General features: G+C 36.2%; 1 protein-coding gene across 1 annotated transcript in view; it reads left to right on the top strand.

Moving 5' to 3' along the window:
* LOC116911743 (contactin-associated protein like 5-3) overlaps positions 1 to 19,288 on the top strand; it is an 820,968-nt gene that overhangs the window by 351,771 nt on the left and 449,909 nt on the right. Inside the window, exon 7 of the mRNA XM_032915729.1 lies at positions 6,965 to 7,108. Coding sequence (XP_032771620.1) covers positions 6,965 to 7,108 — 144 coding nt within the window. The remainder of the gene's footprint in view (positions 1 to 6,964; positions 7,109 to 19,288) is intronic.

Below are 19,288 nucleotides of genomic sequence, written 5' to 3'. Positions count from 1 at the left end.
CGCACGCACACACACACACACACACACACACACACACACATCTATTTTTTTTTAAATCTCTAAAATTGCATGTGTGAGCTAGAGAAGGCAGTACACACCTGCAATCCCAACGCTTGAGAGGTACGTGCAGGATGTTCAGGCTGTATAGACCTTGTGTTGACTCTGAACTATCTGCGACACTTTCTAGAAAAAAAAATAATTTATACTTGCAGTGAAGTACAGTAGGCTGGAAACAAACAAGTGAGACAAAAGAAACAAGAGAGAAAGAAAGAAAGAAAGAAAGAAAGAAAGAAAGAAAGAAAGAAAGAAAGGAAGAAAGAAAGAAACCAAGAAACAAGGAAACAAAGAAACAAAGAAAGAAAGAAAAAAACAAAGAAACAAAGAACGAAAGGAGGAAGACATGTTGGTAGAAGTAGGTTGCCAATAGGAGGGAGATATAAGTTAATAGTAAAAAGTATGATTGAGACATAGTATACATGTTACATGTATATGAAACAAAGTATATAGGGATAAGTTATCAATATGAAATAAATATATTCATGGTAACCATACTACTTTGGCATTAAGTTTTTGAAAATTTCTGAGAATAGTAAGTAATATTTTTATCATTCAAAAGCATAAAGTTCTTCTAAGTATGGCAGAGACTCCACATGAACATTAATAAAACATAGGATAATTTTTATTTCCATAAAATTTTAAAAGTTCCTCTGCTCAAGAAAATACATGCTTAATGGTTTCATACCCTACCAAATAACTAGAAACAGTGTTTCAAAACATAATATTTTAACAAATTATCAAATATAACTTTTTGATAAATCAACAAACTTAAACATGGGAAAACAACAAAAAAACCCACATACATATTGAAACTTAAATTATTTTCACATATGTAAAAAATTATCCTTCTCCTGACTGAAACAGGATATTCTGATGGGAAAAATTGTCTATAGTCCAAAAGGGTTGGTAACTTAAAAGATTATGATCAGCCCTCCTTTGGAGTAGCTCACCAGAGTGTAAAGACTGAACCCCCAGTGAACCAGATTGTTGGGGGAGGGCAGTAATGGAAGGAGGTTGGGGAGGGGAACACCCATAAGAAGGGGAGGGGGAGGGGTTAGGGAGCTGTTGGCCCAGAAACTGGGAAAGGGAATAACGATTGAAATGTAAATAAGAAATACCCAATTTAATAAAGATGGAGAAAAAAAATGAAGAGATTTTACCAGAAACTTACAAGTTCTGGTCTTGTTTTACAGTGACACAAATTCATCAAATTTTGTTGCTTCTGATAGCTCAGCAACAGCCAGTTTGGTTAGATTTCTGTGGAGAATAAAAAAGAAAACAGGAGCTCATACCCATTGATGGAGACTTTCACCAATTTTCTTGGAGACAATCAATAAATTGACTGTCAGACTAAAGGCAAAAGGAAAGAGTCACAATATTTTGAGAAACCTTAAAAGCAGAAATTTCAGAATCTGCATTTAAACTGAGTGAGAGGAAATTCAGTAAAGAATGTAACATCAAAAATCAGGAAAAAAGAAGGCAGTTATGAGTAAAAAAGAAGGTTAATAAGGTCAAAGGAAAAGAAGGCCAGGTTTTGGAGCTTCATGCATTTAACACTGCAGGTGTTTATGACACCAGAATTCTGATCACACTCTGAGAGAGAGGATACTGGCCAAAGCAAGTTGTGATTGGAATATGCAGTCTCTCTGATTTCATCTGACCGCAAGATCACAGAAAGGCAAATTATATAATTCTTGAGGACAAGAAAGTGAAAAGGTGACAAAATTGTCCAAAAAGACAAAAACATAGCAGAGTAATGAGCAATTGCTTATCATATTTTGATCCAAGTCGTCAAGTATTGTTTATATATATGATTGAATCACACACTCAAAATTGAGGAGCTAGAGATATGCCTCAGTCAATGTAGTGTATGCTACACAAAAAAAGACATGAATTTCATTCCCCAACCCCATGTAAAAAGTCAGCTGGGCAACACTGGGAAGATGGAAATGGCAAGATAGTGGGGTCTCTTTGGCTACTCAGTCTCACCAATTAGTAAGCATTGGGACCATTGAGAGATTCTGCCTCTCAAAGTAAGGTGGAAGTTGGTTTAGGAAGATACCCAGTGTTGAAATTTGACCTATACTTGCATGAACATGCATGTACATGTCCATATGTACAGACTTGTGCACACACATGAACACATATACATACAAGATTAGTAAGATAAGACTTTGATGCAAATTTAGTTTAAAATCTTTTAATGGTAAACTCACTAAATTTTATAGAAAACACCTTAGGATAATTAGTATTCTTGTAACGTCAAATTATCTACTGGAAAAATCTATTGTGAAGGACATTCTTCCCCTCTATCCTCATGAGAATTATTTATTTATTTATTTATTTATTTATTTATTTATTTACATAAGTAAACAAGTTTAAATTTTCTCTGCTAATAACAAAAATGCTAAAATCAAACAGGAAATGAATATTAACGGTCAAAAGCACTTCAATACATTTTTGATTTTCTTTTCTTGGTAGATTCAGTCTGCTCCCCGTTGAACATAGGAGTAGGCTAGAAAGTACAATGAAAAGCCAATACTGTGGGGCGATGTAATTGCAATGACTGCCCTACATTCATTCTGCTGTTGTAATAAAACACTAATGAAGCAACTTGGATTGGGAAGGGTTTATTTCCAGGTCAAAATTCATCATTGAGGGCAGTTAGCTTAGGAACTCAATCTCGTACTTGAAGAGAAACCTGACTCTCTCTGGCCTATGTTTTGCTAGCTTTCTTATACAGCCAAAGCCACCTGTTTAGGTATGGAACTGCCAACAGTGGGCTGTCCCACAACAATAAGCAATCAAGACATTTCCTCATAAACATAGCCATAGGCCAATTTTTTTGGGCTGTCCCTTTGGTAACACTTCCTCAAATAATCCTAGTATGTGTCAAGGTAACAACTAAAGCTAATGAAGACACCTAACAATTAGTTGATGTTTTCCTAAAGCTATCTACATTAAAGAGTTCTTTATTTCTTTACTGTGTACTAATAACTAGCTTGGGGATTGTCATGGTGTCTTGAATCATCAACATAGCCATGTCATTTACTTATTCTAACTGACATGTAACCCAGTACATTCAGCTGTTTTGGGTCTAAGAAAATAATGTGCTAACTTCTGTCGCTTTTGTATGTGGTACAGTATGTGAGGTGAAACTCAAGAACTCTTCCAACCCAGTTACCTATAACTTGTGCATTCCCTGAGAGGCTTGTAGGGTGTTGGGCTGTGAAAGGTATCCTGATTCTCCTTCCAGATAGGTCGTAGCCCTGGGAGTGCCTAAAGGATGGCAGGAGCTTCCTAATCTCCCAGGAAGTCAGTCCCCTCTCACATAGCTACAACACCTCACAGCCATCTGTAGAGAGGTTTGAAACAAATCAGTCAAGTGCTAGCGCCAAGGTGCTCCTCCCCAGTTATGGATATGACCACAGGTCACATAGGCTCAAAACAGATCAGTCACATAGAAGCAAGACTAGGCCCCCAAATATGTAGATGAGATATTCCCAAGCTCTCAGGCCAAACCAATAGGAAGTACCTGCTGTCAGACCCTGACCCATTCCAAAACTCTATATAAGTATCCTATTCTGAAGGACCAAAGGTGTGCAGGAATTACTGTATTGTCTGACAGCTTCTGTCAAGAGATCTGGTCTCCTGAAATCACTGTCAGTATCTCTCCTGTATCCCTCACCAGCAAATTAGTCTCCAACAGGCTCAGCTCAGCCTGATGTCCTGGAGCAACCTAAGAGGCAGCAGAGGAAACAGAGGCGAAGCAGAAAAAGCAGAGGAGGTTGTGGAAACAGTTCCCCTTTTCTGCCGGAGTTCTCTTCTTCCCCTTCACCTGAACCCGAGTACCTATCCGGACCAGAGATCTCCGCGGAAAGCCTCCAGTATGACAGACAACAGAGGCTCTGTACATTAAACCGCAATTCCTGTTCTCGTGGTGTTGGCAGACTTACAAGAGTGACTAAGTCAAATGGGTATAGTTCTCAAACATTCCACATTGTGTCCCACCCATCCAGCTGCTATGCTCTGGAGCCATTTTGAATATCTAGCAATTCCTAACAGTCTTAAAGCAGAACAGATATGAGAGACAGGACACAAATGCTTTCTTAGTTACTTTATAGGTTGGTGAGGCAGAATACTCAGACAGAAGTGACTTAAGGAGGAAAAAATTTGTCTTGACTTCCAGTTAGAAGACAAAGTCCGTCATGTCAGGAAATGAATGCATGGCAGCAGAACCTGAGGCAGGTACTCATATTGCGTCTACAGTCGAGAATTAGAGAGTGTCACGTTCTATGTAGAACTCGCTTTCTCCGTTTTTATTTAGTTCACTAACCCACCCATTGAATAGTACTACCTTAATTAAACCAGTCTAGAAATTATCTTACACGAATGCCCATATATTTGCTCATTAGTGACTCTTCATTCTGTTTAGGTGATTGTTAACTATTAAAAGTGCTTTCTTCCTCCTTAGTTGCCCAAGGGAGGATCAGAGAGGCCACTTCCATAGCACTACCTGCATTACTACTATCCATGCAACAGAGATTACAGTTTTTCTATATTCAGCATTTGTATGAAGTATTCTGCATATTTTCCTTTTACAATATTTGTGGCTTAAATCTTTTTGTCAAAGTCTTGTTTCTGAGAGAACAATGCTCTTTTCTTCTGCTTAGTCTTTTCAAGAATTATTCTATAGCCAATATTTTCTACGTGTGAAGCAGAGGACTAACATGTTTCTTTTGAAAATTAAAGGTTCCTAAAATTTACCACTAGCTGTTCAACATCATAAAAATAGAAGTATCTTATAATAGTTTATATTGCCATTTTTTCTTTTAAAAGTCATAAACTAAAAACACACCTTTAAAAATACATAATGCTAATATTAAAAGTACTAGGGTAATGTATAGAGTCAAAAATGCCTTTGTAAATAAGTTATAAACGTTTGAAATGGGTATATTTAAATCTTTTCCAGATTTACAAACTGTAATAAAATCAAAATTCCTTAGTTCAAATCAGACAAATCCTTAACTGAAAAAAAGAAATTAAAACTCAAATTGATTTGCTGCTTAAAATGTGTATATTTCCATTTTAAATCAAATAAATTACAGAGTCGTTCAATAAGTTCTCAGTGAATCTGCTGTGATTCAACTTAGTGATAAAATAAACACAATTGTTTTTACATGCTATAATCATTTTTGGAAAAATGAAGAATAAAGTTATATTTCATTTTTGTTTACCATATGTTAATAAAGAAGAAAATAAAAAAATAGCAATATACAGAATGAGTGGAAAAATATTTTCTTAATAAAAAAGTAAGAATCTCTGCTTTGCTTAATTGAAAAATAAAAAGACTTGGTTGGTTTCATACTTTATTTCTAGAAAGTTCTTTATTATTTGTATTTAAAATTCGTTAAAATGTTTTGCTCAGGTCTTAGAAAAATTTGACCAGAAAAAATAATAGAATAAAATTGCAAAAAATAAATTTGAAAAGTAAAGTGTTTTCTGAGTATCCCATTACTGTATACTTCAAATTACCTAGAAACATACAGAAATATCTGGTTAAAAAAATAAGCAATTCAATTTTAAAACTACATGAGAATATCATAATTATACTTAGTAAAGCAGAAGGAAAAGTAATACACTGGATATAGTCATAGTAAAAAAAAACATTGAAAATTCTTTGTAACTTATAAGAAAAAAATGCTGTTCCCAGTTGTTCATGCTTGACTAATTATTTGAGTGATGGAGATATGATATTGTTAGGAGATCATACCCTCCTCTAACATTGTCCATGCAAGAGAAGAGAGGGAGAAAGACATATGGGAAGACAAAGAAGAGACAGAGGAAAGAGGAAAGAGAGAAAAAGGAGACGGAGGAGGAAGCAGACAGAGGAAAGAGTGGCAAGTGGGGGAGAGAGAGAAGAGAGAGAGAGAGAGACAGAGAGAGAGAGAGAGAGAGAGAGAGAGATCAGAGAAGAGGAAGAGGAAGAGGAAGAGGAAGAGGAAAAAGGTAAAGATACAAGGGAGAAGACAGTCCGAGATACTGCATCATTTCTGAGCAATGAAGAAAACCTGGTAACTGGTAAATGTGGGTGAGACAAATGAGAGGATAGCTACTATTCTCTCGTCTTGTACAGCAGGAGCAGTATTCCCAACAGTTCACACAAATTATTTTCATTACTTAACTGAAAATATACACAGAGGAAAAAAAAGCCTATCATCCTGTAATCTTCCCTGTAGCGCTTTACACTTTGAGTGTCTTCTGGCCCAGTGTGCACAACTTTCTCTTAATTGAAGTCATACTTTAGAACAAGTTATAATTCTTGTACTTTATAATAAAAATTGTATTGTTAATATTATTTATTCTAACAGTTTCATTATGATGCTTCTTAACTACTTCTCAAGTCCATAGGTTATTTCGTATTATTATAGTCTTTTGTCTTTATACAACAATTGGGGAACAGGCCTGGGCATATAAGCTCTTTGGTACTATGGATTTTAGAAGTAGGTTTCACTGTGGGCGATCAAGTATCTGCATTCTTTCTTACATTTTTCTTGCTTGTATCATCTCTGTTACATTGCTACAGATAAATATAAGGATTTTGAATGTGTCTTCTTTTCTCATTCTTTTATCTGTAAATTATTGTTTTATTTAGTATTAAAGAGTCTTACGAAAGAAATGAAAATGGGTTGGTAAAGTGGGTCCTTAAGAGGCAAACAATTATAGATATTTTTATACAGGTTAATCAGTATCTCTCTAAATTAATAATCAAGTGCCATCTGCAGTCACTGGAGTGGCTTTGCTCACATATACAACTAAATCTACAGAAGCATGCTTGCTTCACTTACATTCCTCTATGCTCAGAGCTTGGAATTAAGAGTCAATTATTATTTCTTCCCTCATAAAGCTCAGTTTTGGAGGAATTCCAATACCAAGCAAACCTGGGACCTTTTTAAAGAAAAGCTTCCATGGCTGTATTGAAAACCTTTACTACAATGGAGTGAACATAATTGACTTGGCTAAAAGACGAAAGCATCAGATCTACTCAGTGGTAAGTCTCGGTCTGTGTTACATGGTGGTTTGTAGACTTTGGGTAAGTCTTGTTTCTTACCTGGACCTCTTCATTCTAGGACTATCTTATGCATTTAAAAATTTCATCAGCCAAATATGTAGTTCATTTTGAAGAGTGCTTGCCAAGCAGGTGTGAAAACTTTAGTTTCATCCCAGTCACCAGATGAAAACAGGTCAGATAAATTTGTAACTGGTCTGATAGGCAATTTAAAGGAGGAAAGATTTATTCTGCCTCACAGACTATATTCCATCATGGAAGAGGAGACAAGAAAGTAGAAAAAGAACACTGGTTGGTACTATCCCATCAGCACTTAGTAGGGGTAATGAACAGGACTCATGGTCAGGCTATAAAAGGTCCAGGTTGTCTGCCAGTGACCAACCTTCAGCAAACTCCACCTCCTTAAGGTTTCACAACAGTCTGAAACAAGGATGTGTCTCCTGGATGCTAACATTTCTCACATATGAGCTGGTGAGGAATAGTTCACACTCTCACCACAATTCACACGGTGCTGCACACCTGTAATCCTAGCATGTGAGATGTGAAATGAAGCAGATCAGAATTTTAAGTCATGCTCCATAACCTAGCAACTCTGAGAGAAGCCTTTAATACATAAGGCTCTGCCTCAAAACTTAAAGATGAAATAAAAAAAAATTCTCATTGTCCTACTAGCTGACTTTATTCTGAAAAAGAACCAGCTAAGAAGGAAGAATTGCTAATCATTTCATTGGTAAACTCAAGTACAGATATTGAGAGAAGGCTGCAATCTTGGATGTGAGGAAGATTTAAAATCCATGCAGACAAATTTAAATTTCTTTAGAAATGTGAAGTGCAACAAAACCACCAGTCTTGTTGATTTCTGTAGTTTGGCCATTTAAAATGTTACTGCACTTTTAGTGTCTTAGGGGTTTTTTTGTGGATCACTTATAGTCACAGTGGATTAAAGGACTCTCTAACTCACTAACATCTATTTTCCCGAACACATCTTGAGTTTTATAAGGACTCTTTTTTTAAAAATTTCTTCTCCTCCCATCAAATACTCCTACATCTCCTTCTACTCCCTTTCAAATTTATGACCTCTTTTTCATTATTATAAAACAAACACACATGTAAACATGTGCATGCATACACACACACACACACACACACACACACACACACACGATACCGAGTCTATTTTTTGTTCTATTTTTTGTTACTCATATGCATTTCCCTTTTTGGCTGACTGCTTGAGATTGGACAACCTATGAAGGGGCTTGTCACTGGAGAAGACTCTCAGAAGCCTTTAGTTTTCTGTAACTCATCTAGAGAGGTTTCCCCTATCTACAATGCCATGTCAATTAATGTTGCCACTGGGCTGGATTTGCCTAGGCAGCTGTATTATAGGGATCGATGGATGAGGATTCCCTGACATATGTAGAAGACACAATCAGACATCAACTGTTCTAGGTATATAAGAAATATGGATGGAGGACTCAATAATGATATATATGCTTCCAGATATAATTAAGGATTTGTATATTTCTTCCAGTTTTCTGGTTATTTGTTGTGACCACAAGTTTGAGTTCTGCTTAGTACTATTCATTCATGGTAGAGGGGCCTGTTTGTCATTTAATAACAAACCTGGTGATAACCTAGCTTTAAAGTCTAATTTACCTGACTGTAATATCGACATATGAGTTCTGTTTTTGCTTTATTTTTTCTTTTGTTAGTTTGTTTGTTTGTTTCGAGACAGGGTTTATCTATAGAACTTTGACTATCCTGAAAGTTGCTTTGTTTAACAAGGTGGTCTTGAACTGAGAGATCTCCTTTCACTTCCTTCCAAGTGCTTACAATAATGATGGATGCCACCATTGCCAGACACGCACTTTACATTCATTGTATTCTATATGTTATTTCCCATTGGTTTCCTTTTAAGTTGTCTGTATCATTTTTGGCAATAAATAGTTGAGTTATAAATTTTAATCATTATTTCAATTTTCATTTGGTATACTTGTGACATTTACATTTAATTCAATTATTGGTATGCAAGAACTTATATATCTATTTATAATTCTTGCCTTCTGTTTGTTCCGTTACTTTAATTCTTCCCTTTACTTTATAAAATGATATGTGCTTTGATTAAGGTTTTATTTTAGTATGTCCGAGTATCTTTCAAACCTTTGCCTCTGCCTTCTCAGGTCATATAAATATATATACTCTTAGCTTAATATATTTGACCTTTTATCCATGTGTCTGAAATATACAAAAATTAATTCTTTATAAATTCATTCACCCTTTTATCTTTATTGTGTCTTTATCCTCTTTCTACTTAGAAGTTAGTTTTGCTTTAATTTTCCTACGAATATTGGAACATTTAAGAGAAACTTAGGTTTTATTTGTTTGTTTGATTATTTATTTATTGTATAATTCAATATTTGTCAAGAAAGCAAAAGGAAGGTAATATTAGTATCAAGGAAGGATAGACTACAGGAAAAATGGCACCTAATGTATAACAACATTGCCCATAGGTTTTTGTTGTTGTTGTTTGGTTTTGTTTGGTTTTATTTTTCATTTCAAATGTTATTCCCTTCCCCATTTCCCATCCATTAACCCCCTATCCCCTTCCCCTTACCCCTTCTTCTACGAAGATATTCCCCCAACCATCCACCCACCCCTTCCTGCCTCCATGCCCTGACATTCCTCAACACTGGGGAGTCCAGCTTTTTCAGGACCAAGAGCTTCTCCTTCCATTGTTGCCCAACGAGGTCATCTTCTGCTACATATGCAGCTGGAGCCATTGTCCTGTCCATCTATAATATATGTTTTGAATGGTGGTTTAGTCCCTGGGAGCTCTGGTTGGTTGGTATTGTTGTTCTTATGAGGTTGCAACCCCCTTTAGCTCCTTCAATCCATTCTCTAACTCCTCCCATGGAGACCCCATTCCCAGTTCAATAGTTGGCTTTGAGTATTTACCTCTGTATTTGTCATACTCTGGCACAGCCTCTCAGAAGACAGCTATATCAGGCTCCTGTCAGCATGCAGTTCTTGCAATCAGCAATATTGTCTTGGCTTTGTGGCTGTATGTATATGGAATGGATCCCCAGGTTGGGCAGACTCTGAATGACCATTCCTTCAGTCTCTGCTCCAAACTTTGTCTCCATATGTTTTCCTGTGAATATTTTTATTCCTCCTTTTAAGAAGGACTGAAGCATCCATACTTTAGTCATCCTTCTTGAGCTTCATGTGGTCTATGGATTGTATCTTGGGTAATTCGAGCTTTGAGGCTAATATCCACTTATCAGTGAGGGCAAACCATGTATTTTTTTGTGATTGGGTTACTCCACTCAGAGTGATATTTTCTAGTTCAATCCATTTTCTTATGTTGGTTTGTTTTTCCATGTTTTCAGTGTGAGAATTCAACTTTCTGTCTATTGCAGTAACATAGCAAAACCCATTGCTCAAAAAGAATATGATGGGCTGTATCATGGAGGCAATGACCATGAATTCTGTACTTGTTCTTCAATGCTATTAACCATTTGACAGCACTGGTCACTGAGCACATTTGTCTCACTGATCCATATGTGTGTGTGTGTGTGTGTGTGTGTGTGTGTGTGTATGAGTGTGTGTTTGTATATTTAAATACATCAATATACACATACATATATATGAATATAAATATACATAAATATATGTATTTAAATTTGTTTTGGTGCAAGAGTTTTTGACATCAAAAATACACTCTTTTGTTTTGTATAAAACCACACAAAACCATTCTAATATAGTTTAATATATTTGAGGGCATTGGATCTTTATTTTTTCTTTTTTCGGAGCTGGGAACCGAACCCAGGGCCTTGTGCTTGCTAGGCAAGCGATCTATCACTGAGCTAAATCCCCAACCCCAGTTTAATATATTTGAAATATGTAAACTGAACTGCCATTCTCTTAGAAACCATCTATTTTGATACTTCCTTTTACCTGTGCTCTTTGGAGCATATGTGAATATGCCACATTCTCTTATCTTTTTTCACCTGGGAATATTATCATTGACTTACTTGATATAAAGTATGAGCCATCAGCTTTTTTACTCAGCATATGTAAATGCTGACTCTCTTTCCTCTGCTTTCAGTGGCAAATGCACTATACCAGGTTGATTTTTAATGTGGGGGTTATGAAATAGCAAGTTTGTCTTTGATGTGAGAACGTTGAATGTTAAGACATAGGGCTGTTTTGACACTTCCTACTTGGGTCTTTTTAAGTTCCTTTAATGTATCTTTTAATATATTTACATAGTTTTGAGTTCTTATTTTGGGAAGCTTACTGTCATTTTATGTTTGAGCATATGTGTATGTAAAGATATATTCATATGTACGCACACATATATCTTTTATTTATGCGTATACTGTGGGTGAGGAGGGCACATGTGTGTAGGTAATCACAGAGACTAAAAGACAGAGAGTCAGAGTTACTAGAAACTGTAAGATCTGTTACAATTAATGTGGGTGCTAGGAACTATGCTTGGGTTTTTTACACACTTAAGTCCTGGGCCATTTCTGCAGCATCTATGTGAGTATTTTATAGCTCGTGTCTTTCATAACTTCTTTCTGAACAACACCATCTTTTTAATATAGCTTGTCAAGCTATTTTAGATTACATATTGGTCAAACTTTCAATTCTTATATTTTCAAATCTATTATTTTCAGTTGGTGGTATATATTCACCAATGCCTTGTTCTATTCTTTTCATTGTTTTTACATCCATCGATTTATGGTTTATAAAGTTTAATATCTCTCTCTTTCTCTGTGTGTGTGTGTATATGTGTGTAAGTATGTGTGTGTGTGTGTGTGTGTGTGTGCAGATGCACACACACGCATGTGCTTTTGTGCTGTGCTATATCTCTGCAGGAGAATCTACCATTGTTTATACACTGAGTCCAAAGAAAATGCTATCTACTCTCATGTTCAATTTTGTTTCCCCAGAGAAGGTCTTTCACTGAACTTAGATCTGGAAAAGACAGTACTGTGGTTATAGGCACACAGTCATGCCCACCTTTTAATGCAGCTTTTGGAGGCTCAACCTCGTATAATTTGCGTTTGTAGAGCTTTCATTTGATTTTTTTATATCCTTCATTTCCTTAATAAGATTTTGAATTTGTTATTACTACTTTCTTTTTTCTTAGTTACCACTTATATTTGATTTCAAGAAGGTTTTCATTATAATAGCTACTTTAGAATTTGTCAGATGATTCTCACATTTCCTTCATCAAAGTGTAGAGTCTATTTACTCTCTTTTGCATTCAATTAGAACCTTTATAACAAGTAATTTTTAATGAAGACTGATGTTGCATTGTGTTATATTAACCCTATTTGGCTAGGTCTAAATGGGGTACAGGGAAGGATAGTCTCAAGAACCCTATTGTAGGGATACAAATTCCAATTTCCCTAGTCTTAGTCAAAACTGGGAGGTCAAATGCTGTTTGTTGCTTTCAGACAAATCAGAACCCAACACCATCTTGGGTTTTGCTTATAGCTTATAGCAATCTGGTTAGGGAATGTATAAAAGGCCCTATTCAGTGAACTTCAGTGGAGTCTCCAGGCTGTCCACATTATCAACTAACTATAAAGTGAGTCCTAACTTTCTAAACAGTCATATTGAAACTGTCTCTGCAGTGAAAAGACAGCTCCTTCATTTCTCCTGAATCAGCTATATGCCTAAGTCTTTACTGATAAAACAAAGAAAGTTATGGTGATATCCATAAAGGATTAAATTCTTTGATTCCTGGGATTAATATTTTTCTGGTTTCAAACATAGACATGTTCACTGATTGTTCTTCCCTGAAAAAAGGATAACAAGACCTTGGAACATATTGGTGCAACCAGGCTGAGTAGAAATGGCTAAACAGCTATTCTATACTATTTAGTTTAATAGACACTTGTCTTAAAATGTTCTGTGTGCTATGCCATCTCCCTTGCCAGTCAATGGCTGACTAAATGATCCTGAAAATGATAGACAAACCTTAATTCTCTTCAGAATCTGATTATTCAATGTCTGAGTAAACTACAGTATTTAAATAACCCCTGGGCTCTTTTGCTTGATAGATATAACCTACAGATGAGATTTTGTGTTTAGGGGTTCCATGTTATATTACCTAAGATTTTCCATCTAGTTCTAGATATATATTAGGTATATTTGAGGAAATTCATATTTGGACAAAGATTGTCAGACTTTTAAAAGATTTGTACCATCTTTCAGAATCTCTTAATTTTGGAGGCGCCATGACTCGTTCTGGGATGTTGGCTAATAACACTTGCCCATCATTAGATCACACTCAAGATTCCTGAAAAAGTTCTCGCTTATAAAAACTTATATTACCCATCCATTCTGAATTGGCTTTCCAGTTATATTGCTGACTTCTTATAAAAGGTGACTCTGGTGATTTGAATGAAATTAGGTCTCCTCTAGGCAGACAATTTGATTTCTTCACCTCTTTGGAGAACTCTTTGGAAAGGATTAGAACATATGGCCTTCTTGGATGAAGCATGTCACTGGGACAGGCTTTAATGTTTCGAAAGCATCATGCCATTCCAGTAGAGTCTCTCGGGATCATGGATGTGAATCAAGATGTGATGGTTCAGCTGTTCTTTCACTCTGCCATCTGCTCATACTAGTTAAAAGACAGAAGAAGTCTAGCTACACCCTATGTAGAAATATCTGTACTCTCTAAGGCTATATCCACAAAGTGAAGTTCTATACACACAATGTTAGGAAATATCCTTTGGTAGTTGGTAAAAAAGAAAGAAAGAAAGAAAGAAAGAAAGAAAGAAAGAAAGAAAGAAAGAAAGAGAAAGAAAAAAGAAAAAGAAAAAGAAAAAGAAAACCGAGACTAGAAAAACCTAACACAAAATTATCCATCCAGAGTAAGCATTACTTAGTAAAGGGGTCTCAGTCTCTAGACAACCATGATCAGGACAGAGGATGGAGAATATCAGGGATAAAGCCGCATAGCATATGTAGGAAGGAGAGCAGGTTGAAAGGAAAGCATTTTGTTTTGTTTTGTTTTTTTCTACAATCCTGAGGCAGGCATCACTTAGTGTAGATGAGGATATGAAGGAAAGAGCCTTCCAATCACCAGAAAAGGGGATCAGACCCGTGTAGGATTTCTCAGCAGTGAGAATGAGTGACTGATTGAGTAAGAGAGAATGTGTGTGCATTATAGTGTGTGTGTATTTTGCGGTGTGTCCGTGTGGTTATTGTTAAGTACTCTATTCCAGCCTAGTGACTTAGCCTGTATGCCTGAAATTAAGGCAGGAAGACACTGAAATTATAGTTCAACATTTTCTTGGCCCTGGGCAGCTGCATGAGGGAGGAAGCTAGACGTAGTTTTTCTACCAAGGCCAGCCAAGTGTCGTAGGTGGTTCTAGTCAGTTCTTGTCCTAATGGCCAGATTACACTGGGAGTAGTGTGGCCTGATTTCTAGAGGAGGCAAAGAGACAGCTAGAGGGTTGAGGTTTTTCATCTTTAATGATGAGATATGTTAAATTCAGTCATCAAATTAGCAGAAAACCTGAAAGTGAAATGTGATAGAGTGAGGAAAGACCATATGGGTTTCTTCATGTCAGCAACCTCTATATTCTCTTTGTGGATGAATCCTGCATCAAAATGTTAACATGTGTTTGGCAATCCTTAAGTTAACCACATTATTTAGCAGATTGCCTGAAACTTTTCAATAATTGCAGTCCTTGAGGCTTAACCATCGATGTACTTATTATGATGTACTGAGAACCATTTAGTACTAATGCACTTGGGAAGAAGGTTTTCATCTAAGAATATAATTTTACTCTGCAGAAAGAAGGATTTTAGCAATTTCTTTTATAATATGAATACATGAACATATTATTTTTCTTCCAGAGTGCTTTCATGTCTCTTATGAAATGAAATTACAGAGCAAGAATGAGTCCTCTATAGCTCACATGCCTTTGACTGCAGCTGAATTGTAGTTTGTCTCTGAACTGTATAAATTACCAAGTGACTTGAAAAAGCCATATTATTACTGTCTTATCTATCTCTTTCACTTGAAAATATTTAATTATCATTCTGATCATTACATGACTGAATGATTCCTTTAAAGCAAGACTTTTTGGAATAGAAACATAGAGAACATTTTCTAGTGGATTTGAATAAACTAGACATATAAATTAGCAAGTATTGAGCACTTGTGAAATTTGTCATTATTTGTCTGTGCCTGTGTTGGGATGAAACTTATTGATATGTAGTTATTTATTTCTGGTAAGACTGCAGCTAAGAAAAACTTTCATTAAAAGATAAGTGTGTAATTGTGTGGGAGCTTGCAGGAACTTGCATGTGCATGTGTATACACAGACATGGACGCACAGATACACACAGACACACACACACAGACACACACACACACAGACACACACACACACACACAGACAGACACACACACACACAGATACTAGGGACAATGTTCATTGTCTAACTCTTATGACTCAAACATTCATCAAAATTGCTCAGAACCAACTCCCTTTTTTCTAGTGAAGTCTATAATCTCTTCAATTAGTTAACTGAATTGTGTTTCATCTCTGTGGGTGTGTTCTGTGATAAACGATACTTCCCCTTGATAATAACAGTCTTGCTCTGCATTTTAATCAGTCTAACATTCGTGTCACCTACCTTTCTGATATGTGCTCCTCAGACCCTGGGAAAAACTGTTTTCTAAGTTGTTCACTTTCTGAACCTCACTTTCCTCCTTTCTCTGGAAAATTAAGATGAAATAGTTCAAGGTCAGATGAAGAATAATGAAGTTGAAATTTAAATAACAATAAAATAAGTGAACAATGAGATTGGAATTATGTTAATTCATTTGAGCAGCTAGAATGAAATTTCATAAAGCAGGTGGGCTAAAACAACTGCAATTTATTTCTGATACTTCTGCTGACTGGAAGCTGGGATCTCAGAAAGCAGTATGTTGAGTATTGACAAGAATGGCTCCTAGGCTGACATTATTCTATGCTGAAATAGATCTTCAGAGGGTAGAAGACCTAATCCGGATCTAACCACAATCTGGAGGGCCTCCTCTTAGAACCATCACTTTAGTGTTTCAAGAGTTTTTAGGGTGAGTCTGGATTCTATTCTCAATAAACTAATTAAGTTCAATAAACAAATTAAAACAAGTAATAGAGAAAAGCTGAGAATGGAGATTTATTCAACATAGCCACATTAGGAATAGGAACACACTTATCTAGTTTATATATATATATATATATATATATATATATATATATATATATATATATCTGCTCTAAATTTGCCTCCATATCCCCTCCTATGGATATTTTTGTTCTGCCTTTTAAGAAGGAGTGGGAGCATCGGGATTTTCGGCAAGGGGGTGGATGGGAGGGCAAAAGTTATGCATATTTATGACACACTGATCAAGGTGTGGTCCTGCCCATCATTGACACATCATCATCTGAGTTTCAGCATCTCCCACACAGTTGCTGGTAATTTATCAGCACTCAAAGAGATTTCTTCCTATGATACAGGTTCCACTTTTGATGGTGGTCACATGTCACACTTTTCCTTATTTCACGACGAGAATCCTAGGGAATTCTAATTTCTTAGGATCCATTTTAAATAGTCTGATGACCAAAGGGAGGAACACAGATCTAAAGTCTTAATTTTTAAGGCAAAAATAAAATAAAATAAAAATAAAAAAGCTAACAATTTACTTTAAATATTTTATGATAACTTCTATATTTTAAAAGTTTTAAATAGGTTTAAATATCATTTAGGCATTATACAATTTTATTTTATTAAGAGTCAACTGCCTGAAGTTTGAGTTTTTCCTAGGGTTCTACTGCCCAAAGTAAAGTTGAAAGTACTACCATGATTTAAAACAATTCTCTAAAATTTAAATAGTTGAATAAAAATGAAAATTATTGGGTGACACATTTTGTGGTTGTGCTGATTTGGTGTTTTGAAACAAAAACTTATTATGCAGCCCCAAATTACCTGAATTCTCCTGCCTTTTCTTCCTAAGGGTGGTATCAGATAAGCAAGCATGCCTTAATGTTTTTATTAAACCTTTAGAGTTTATTGTCTGCATAAGTTCCATGCCCACCACATAGAGAGTGGCCATTTGAATATTTAGATTAATTTAAGGGATAGAGATAAGGCAAGAAGTGCAGTCCATGCATTTGAGAGATATAGACAAGTGCATCATGAATTCAAAGAGCCTTGGGTACTTATTGAGTAAAAGACCAATATGACCATGTTGAAAAGGAAGGAAAAAAAGGAGAGAGAAGAAGGGAAAGAGACAGAACACAATGAAAAGGAAATTAGGAACATAGACAAATGGATATTGGAATTAGCAATTTTGGGTACAATTTTTCCCAAAGAGCTGAGCACATTACTCCTTAATTCCTCCCCCTGCCTTAATAGCAGACACCACTCTTTCCTTTGGAGAAAATGTGTTTCTGAGAGTTAGGTTGTAGTGGAGGAATGATAGATTGATGTGCCACTACCAGAGAGACAATAAACAGGGACAGGGAAGACTGATGGACTTGGGCCCAGATGGGTGCCTTTTTTCCTGATACATCACTTTGAGGCAGGCTGAGAGCAACCACTATTATCCATGCTTTGTATGCAAGGATAATTTTTAGTCAGGGATAAGGAATGCCAATGATGTACCATAGGAGACTGTCATTCACAGCTTCTTTATCCTCTTCTGGAAAGCATGATAGCATTGGCTTCTTATTGTGTATCATATTTTTCTGAGGTATTGAATGACTTTCACATCTCAGTGCAAGACCAAAGAAGCTTTCACCAGTACAGGTACACAAGGATGGGCAGATATACAAATAAAGGAGTAGAGCTGGGTATTAAAGGTCAATGAAGCATTTGAGAAATGAAAATGGATGTTAACTAATTACTTAAGAAATCTCTCTTGGGGAGTTTTTGAGAGGGAGCAGAATCTTTGTTTCTGTCAAGATTAAGTAAAAGGCTAGCAAAAAATACGATGTTTAGACCACCTCATTCCCTTCACATACCTCCGTCATCTAACACACAGTTGTCAGGCTCATCTAATGACTATAGTGAAGGCTGAGAATCCTTTTGAAAACTAAATGATTTCCAAAAAAAGAAGAAGAAAAAAAAAACACATCTCATTCTTTTTTTTTTTTGGTTTTTTTTTTTTCCGGAGCTGGGGACCGAACCCAGGGCCTTGCGCTTCCTAGGCAAGCGCCTCACCACTGAGCCAAATCCTCAACCCCTCATTCTTTCTTTTCCATAGCTCTGGTACTAGTATTATGCGAGTTGAAATTTGAAGGCCAGGCTTTTATGAGTAAGTGTCGCATAGACAATTCTAGCCAGAGAGAAAGGCATTCTAAGCAAAGGTATAACATGAACAAAAGCCAAAGATGTCAGCAGAAGCAAGATCTTTAGGGCTGGTGAGATTGCTTAGTGGGTAGAGAGACTTGCTATAAAGGCTGACATCCTGATTTGAATCCTTGAAATCCAAGAACGAGACAACTGACACCTGTGTATTTACTCTGACTTCTCTCCACATATGTGCTCCCCATGACAAATAAATAGAAGTTTGATGATGCTGAAAAGCCTAGAATGTCAATGGAAAAAACACCAATTTGTCCATTAGCACATAGGATATTGTATAGACAGTGAAGCATCGGTATTGATGTAACCCCTGCTGCCTGTTTTCCAGACTTAGATTCACACCTTGTCAATAGCATGAAAACAAGCAGTACACAAGGGAAAATATATTTTGCTACAGAATAGAGTTTCTAGCTCTCTGAGGAATCAGACTCCAATAGACAGAAAGTTGCTAAGGCTAGGAGATAGTTCAGTTTGTGAAGTACTTAGCTTGCAAGTCTGAGGACCTGAGTTTGCTCTTTAAAGACAGAAACAGTGGACATGGTGATATTCATCTCTATCCTTGGTACACCTTACAGTAGGATGTGAGGATAAGACAGGGGAATCATCTAGAAGTTTGTGAGCCTGGTAACCTTGAGTATATAACACTACAGAAATATGAGAGACTCTATTTGAAACAAGACAGGAGAATTAACTCTCAAAATTGGTCTTTTGACATCCATATATGTTCTGTATCACTTACATGCCAGTACTCACCAACACACATACATACCA

This window comes from Rattus rattus, chromosome 10 (assembly GCF_011064425.1).
Source record: "Rattus rattus isolate New Zealand chromosome 10, Rrattus_CSIRO_v1, whole genome shotgun sequence".
Taxonomy (NCBI): Eukaryota; Metazoa; Chordata; class Mammalia; order Rodentia; family Muridae; genus Rattus; species Rattus rattus.
This window is presented reverse-complemented; position numbering and strand designations above follow the sequence as displayed.